The 7048-nt window shown below is 41.8% G+C and overlaps 1 protein-coding gene across 2 annotated transcripts in view; it reads left to right on the plus strand.

The window, feature by feature from the left end:
- LOC120736014 (tetraspanin-8-like) overlaps positions 1 to 3100 on the plus strand; it is a 49915-nt gene extending 46815 nt beyond the window's left edge. For both annotated transcript variants that reach the window (XM_040035933.1, XM_040035934.1), the window contains exon 9: positions 2031 to 3100. In XM_040035933.1, the coding sequence (XP_039891867.1) occupies positions 2031 to 2120 (90 nt within the window). In that variant the 3' untranslated portion in view covers positions 2121 to 3100. The remainder of the gene's footprint in view (positions 1 to 2030) is intronic.
- Positions 3101 to 7048: the final 3948 nt, after the last annotated feature.

Consider the following 7048-nt stretch of genomic DNA (forward strand, 5'->3'; position numbering starts at 1 on the left):
TGGCACGTCGGCGCGCCGATCCACTGAGCGCTCACACACGACAGCCTAGTCAGAAGGAAAGGCGCAGGGCAAGCTAGCGAGACAGAAGTTAAGCTCTACTTGCAACAGGCAAATTGAACCTCATTCAGATCTGGCGTTTGGAATTATTTTGGTTTTCATTGACGTATGACCCTGAAGGTAGCGAGTCATGGACTAAAGTAAAACAGTTGTTGGTGTGCCATGCAATGCTCAATTACATTGGTGTGAACTAGTGTGTTGCGCAGTTAGCTCGTTAACGTGTTTGCCGTCTAGCCCCCTGCACGGAGCGATCGGCGGTGAGCATTAACGGAGATTTGCGTGTTGTGGCGTTAAGTCATTTCAACGAGATTACCTGAAAGCACTAGTGGGACACAACGAATATGACTGCACATTTACGCCGGACATCATCCTAGTGCAAAGAGAAGTGGAAGCAGACAAAAAAAGCAAGCATGCTACTAACTTTAGCCGAGTCATTTAGACAGCTGTTAGCACATGATTCTCCTTATGCTGCTGAGAATATAGCCCAGAAGAAGCGGATAGTATAGCTTTTATTTTGGAAAGAGCCATTTCTCTGTAATAAACTCTCTTTTCAAAGATGAGTGATTCCTCAATCAGATACAGGGCTGCAATATCGCTAGCCCGACGTCCCGGAGCTAGCGATTTTTTTCAGTCGGGCTACCAAAAATCTATCTCTTCCCCTGCCCGTCGGGCTATTGTAGGAAAAATATATGTCAATGCTTTTGCATTCTTTCAGAAATGTAGCTGGGTAATTATGTCATTGGCAATCGGTGGAGCCACTGTCAATATGTGACATATTGAAGTCGCGTTTGAATTGCGCTTGTTTGTTTGCTTTCACTTTGCAATCGTGCGAACTGTGTATAGAGAGCGACAGCACTGATCTGTGAGTGATGATAATTTGTGCACCAATTCCTCTGACATCGTCTTATTAATCGTTAGCTTACTATGCAAACATGACAAGTGAAATCTCCCGCAGCAAGCTTAAACATGTGAGAGGTTGATCGCGCAGAGAATCGCTGAGCTTATGTGAGTGAGCGTGTAAAAGCATTTCAGTTCTGCTGAGCCAAATAAGACAGGTCAGGGTGAAGAAGTGACAGCCAAAGAAAAGCCTACCACAAAACGGAGAAGTTATGACAAATCAGACTATAAGGCAAAAAGAAAGTGCAGCTTTATGGTTTCATGGACAAAAGAATTTCTGTGGCTGCAATATGATGAGCTAAATAACCAGGGCTGCACATAAGTGGTCCGCAGGTGCGCATTCGCTGTCAAAATAAAAAACACGCACAAGGATTAGGGTTAAATTTAAAAACTGTACTTTTGAGTTAAAATATATATTTATAATTTTAATAAATGACAAATTAAAAATGCATGAACATTTTTTTGTATCGAAAAAATATCGAACCGTGACACCAAAGTATCGAACCGAACCGAACCGTGAATTTTGTGTATCGTTGCACCCCTAATAAATACCCATTATATTCCCACTATCTCACAGTGTTTTGTATTTATTTCTGTAGTGTGCAATTGTTGCTAAGTTGTGTTTGCACATTGGCTGGTTTTGTGTGGTTTTCGACAGTAGTGCTCGATTGTGAGAAAAGTTAAAATAGTTTTGGGGTCAAATGTTTGGTTTTGCAAGACAAGTCGAAGGTTTTGTGAGTGTAGCTTGAATTTTACAGTTGGTGTTTAGTGTTTTGAGACAAAGAGATGAGATTTTAGGAAATGTGTTTTAGCAATTCGGAAAAACTGTAAAACGGTAACTGGAACGGAATACAGTTACTCATATTTTGTATTTTAAATACGTGACGCCGGTACATGTATTCCGTTTCTCCCCAACACTGATAATACAGATCTAAAAACAAGTATCTAATATTTAGGACCACACTGTGACGGTTTAAACTGTGAATCTGCCTCTACCATTATTGAGCTGCACTTAAAAAAAAAACAAACTGTGTCTTTTGTGAACTAACCACCTGTTCATCTGCCTGTCTTTATAGCTGCTGGGCCTGCTCATTGCCATCTTCATGATTCATCAGGTCAAACAGAATGACACTGCTGGAACCGTTTATGCCATGAGGAGCTACTGACACAGAAATTCTTATGTCCTCTGACTTTAACCCTTCCTGAGTTAGGCTATAACAAATAGACTCAGAGGTTAGGACATGGTCATGTTTTTTATGGTACAGTAGCATGCTGCAGCACTTATCTCTCGCAGCTTTTTTTTATGTGCAACATAAATAACCAAAAATGTTTGGTTTTTTTTTCAAAATCCTCATATTGCTTTTATGTTGTTTGATGTTATGTAGTATTGCAGTAATCTTATGCAGATACATTTTAGAAAGTATACTGAAACTCCAAATCTTTTTTTAATCTGTGGAGAATGAAGTTGTTGAGGATAGTAGATTTTACTGGTTGATGTCAAAAAAAGAAGAAAACAAGTGAAAACTTCAACTAAAGTTAATCCTGGAAATTTCCAGTTAAATGTCTGGATGGTGTCAAACTGAAAAAAAAAACACGTATGATGCGCTGTTTTGTTATCAAGTATGATATTAAAGCATTTTCAATTAGCTATTGCAAAGAATAACCTTAGGCTGAAGGACATGACTCATACATCACGAGACAAAAAGTCTTCTCTTACTAAATCTTATTGGAGGTAATTTTCTAGCACTATGGTGGTATAGGAAACAAAAAAATGTCTTAGTTACAAGCTAGTTAACTTCTTTATTAACTGGCAAGTTTATTGTTTATTTCAAAAAGGAGGTTAATAATCTTTATTATTATTATTATGTTCACATTAAAGCCAAAGCCTCCTCGCGTTAAATGATCCAGTCAGAATGACATTTAACCTGACACCTGCCTGTCAGATTAAGGCGCATTTGAGTAAACTGAGTATTTGTCAGAACTCCTGGGTCATTGTTTTGAGTTTATTTGTTCTTTGCTCTTGCTTTCTTGAGATTTCTTAACCATTTTTCATGTAATTATGTTTTTGGTTATATGCTGGAGCTTTAGGTTTTGGATAATAATTCAGTCCTTGAATTAGCAATTTCTTTTGTATCCCTAAACAGTTTCTTGTCGTGTTTTTGTTCCTCCTGTTCTTTTTAGTCTCTATTTTTGTTTCCTTTCCTCCTTCTTTCCATATTAGTATGTTCCTTCTCAGCCCCCCTTGCCTCCTATTCCTCTTTCTTTTCTTCACTACCTCGCTGCCCACTTTTGCATTCACGGGGCGCACCTGGCCGTGTCCTACTTGTTTTCCGAGGTATGTCACTACCGCCTTGGCAAATTCACACTTTGCCAGGTTCAGAGTTAGGGATGCCTGGGTTAAACGAGCAAAAACATCCCTCAGAGTACTCACATGATCGGTCCAGCACGAAGAATATACCACAATGTCATCCAAATACACATTACAATTGTTAATGTCCGCTAACACAAAGTTCATAAGTCGTTGGAAAGTGGCTGGTGCATTCCGCATGCCAAACGCCATCACTGTGTACTGCACGAAATGGTCTGGAGTAACAAATGCTGAAATATCAGAGGCTCTGCTAGTTAGAGGAACCTGCCAGTACCCTTTTAGCAGATCTAGCTTTGTTATGTAGGTGGCGGCTCCAATACTGTCTATGCAGTCTTCCATGTGAGGCAACGGGTATGAGTCAGGGACTGTGACTGCATTTACCCTCCTAAAATCAGTACAAAAACAAGGAGAACCATCTGACTTTGGTGTGAGCAGACATGGAGAGCTCCAAGAGCTACAGCTAGGTATCGCCAAACCATTTTCAAGCAGGTACTGTACCTCTTTTTTCATTAATTCCCTCTTGAGTGGGGGGCACCGGTATGCGTGTTGCTTAATAGCGCACGCATCACCCACGTCAATGTCGTGCCTCAACACTGGGGTTCTAGATGGTACATCCCCAAACAGACTAGGGTGCGCTTGGATCAGATTTTTCACGTCATCTTTCTCGTCATGAGGAAGATAGGAGAGGTACGTGTCTAAGGCACCAAGAACCTCTGAGTTTGCGAGCCTGCCACTCTGCTGACCTTCACTACCCTTCACCAAACCATCATCATGGTTTATGGGCACAGAAATGAGTGAGATTGAGCCCTCGCGATAGTCTTCCCTAGAGTGAAACAGTTTCAGCATATTTATATGGCAGAGCCGTGTTTTGCGCCTTCTATCCGGAGTGCGAACAATGTAGTCTGTGTCATTGACTTTGCTCTCTACCACATATGGTCCCGCAAATTGGGCTGACAGAGATGGACCAGATGTGGGCACCAACATGAGTACCTGATCACCAGGTTTAAAAGAACGCTGCACTGCCTTCCTGTCATACTGCTGCTTCATTTTCCCTTGGGCTACTGACAGAGATTTCTTAGCTATTGCACAAGCATGGTACAAACGTTCCCGACACTGCGTGACAAACTCAAGCACATTTGATTGCGGCTGCACATCAGATAAAAACTGTTCTTTCAGAGTTTTTAGTGGCCCTCTCACACTATGCCCGAAAACTAGTTCAGCAGGGCTGAAACCAAGGGACTCCTGTTTTGCTTCACGAGCTGCAAACAGTAGGAATGGCAGTCCCTCATCCCAGTTCTTGTCAGTCACCAGACAATATTTTCGCATCATCAACTTTATGGTCTGGTGCCATCTTTCTAGTGCACCTTGTGACTGGGGATGGTAAGGGCTGGAAGGGATGTGGTTGATACCAAGTGATTGTAAAGTCTGCTTAAACAGTTTTGACTGAAAATTGCTGCCTTGGTCGGTTTGAACAACTCTAGGCAGACCAAATGTTGAAAAGAATTTAAGTAGAGCCTTAATTACAGTGGGAGCGGTGATTTTTCGAAGTGGTATGGCTTCAGGAAAACGGGTTGTGGCACACATGATTGTCAAGAGGAACTGATGTCCAAGTTTGAAATGCAAATTTATGTGAATAAAATGATTGACCGATTGAAAAATAATTTCCCATTCCAAGTTGGTGTCCCATGGAGTGCTGACACCCCCCTAAAATCAGTGGTACTGCAATGCAAATTGTAACTGATGATATTTCATAACAGAACACAAAGTAATAAGAGAGCAAATAAGATGTTTTGTATAAAATATGATTTTTTTTTTATTTGTTGGATTTTTTTTTCCAGATGAGTGATATTGTCACCTAACAATCCCTTAATAGGGTGTGCCAGGTCTGTCAAGCATCCTCCACTGCCACCTGACCCAACAGTTGACAGCTCATCCCCTATGTTTACCCAAGTGCCTAGAACATGTGGCCACAGAGCTGATGATACAATTACAAAATAGATCATCATCCTGTGGCCTAGAGTGTCATGGTGCCACGTGCACTCATGGACGCCCTTATGCTCGAACATGGTGTTTGTTATGGACAAACTGTGGTTTGCACAGAAGTCCAGTAACAGAACAACATTCTAGGGTTCAGATGTGGCAGGCAGTTCCTTCCAATCACGCCCCTCCAGGTCTCACTGTCTTGCCCACATAAGTGTTGAAGTCTCTCAAGCACCCCGCCCAGGGACTCCAAGAAGGCCATGTACTCTGAACCGTCATGTAGCACATAAACGCAGACAGGCACCAACAGAAAGTCTCATATTACTCCAGTATTGGACTCCCTTCACTAGTTGACTGTAAATTTTAGGTTTCATTTTAAAATTTTAGTACTAGCCTTAGGGTCCTACCTGGTCAAGCTCCCCAGTGTATATGTGACCTGCTGAAACCACATTCATCTTCCCAAGCTCTAACATCATCAGGTCAGAAGCTGCTGGTGGTCCCAAGCTCTCAATGGCCACTGCCCAACAAACGTTGCACATGACCGATGTGGGTGGTGGGCCTACAGGAGTGTGGGCCCATGTCCCTTTTTTGGGCTGTGCCTGTCTAGGCCCCACGGACTAAGGTCCGGCCACCAGATGCTCATCCTTGGTCATCCTCCCCAGGCCTGGCTCCAGGGCGAGGCCCTGGTAACCCTATTCCAGGCAGGGTGAACTAGTCTCTTGATCTTCTGCTCATTGGAGATTTGTTAATCGCTCTTTGTCTGGTCCCGGACCCAGGACCAATTTACCATGGGATACCCCATAAAGGGTAGAAGCCCCCGGACAACATCGTCACTGGGATCCCTGGGACACACAACCCCCCTTGAATCGCAAACCTTGTGGTGGAGGGGTTTGTGAGTACAATTCTGTTAAAAACAAACAAGCAAAGAAAAAAATCAGGCGCTCCATCACACATTTAAAAATTTCTTGGTTTTAGTAGTCACAGAAGTCACAGCTGAGGGTCGAAAGAGCTGCATGCGGCTTGCTAGGCATGGGTTGCAGACTCGGAGTTGTGCAGACACCATGACCTATTTCTAAGTAACCACTTGCAAAAAGACAAAGATTTACACAAATTTTCACTGACCTGCTTTTATCTTCTTCTCATCTCATTCGTCCCCTTTGTGGTTCAGAAACTGATGTGAAAATAATTTCTGCCAGACATGTTGTTTACCAAAACCTCAACTCATGCTTGAGGTTAAAGACCAATGTTCACTGCTGACTTTCCTGCAGTCACAAAATGGCAACATGCTTCAAAGAAAAAAAAAATCAAATTCTTACAGATATAAATGTATTTATATAAAACATTATTTTAGAGTTTATAAATCATGTAAACTGTACTTAATGGGTTACCTGACATTATTAAAAGATGCTTTTTTAAAAGAGTATCAGTCCTCGATAAAGTAACTGGGCACTTCATCACTGGAGGTTCTGATCCATTTTCACATTTCACGTAACGGCTGCTCATCCAAGATACCAATCACCTGCTCAGCAAATCATAATCTGGTAAATGGAACACAAGTGTTGCTAAATAATGTTTGTGTAGCATTTTATTTCAGTTTGAGATGCTCCAGTGTGCAGTTTATGTGTGATTACTTATTTTTACTTTTGCTACTGTTATAACCGAATTTCCCCTTGTGGGACAATTAAAGGGTTATTCTATTCTTATTGCAGTGTTCTAAGAGATCTGATGTTCTTCAAGATAGGGCAT

Source organism: Simochromis diagramma, unplaced genomic scaffold (genome assembly GCF_900408965.1).
Source record: "Simochromis diagramma unplaced genomic scaffold, fSimDia1.1 OVJJ01000816.1, whole genome shotgun sequence".
Taxonomy (NCBI): domain Eukaryota; kingdom Metazoa; phylum Chordata; class Actinopteri; order Cichliformes; family Cichlidae; genus Simochromis; species Simochromis diagramma.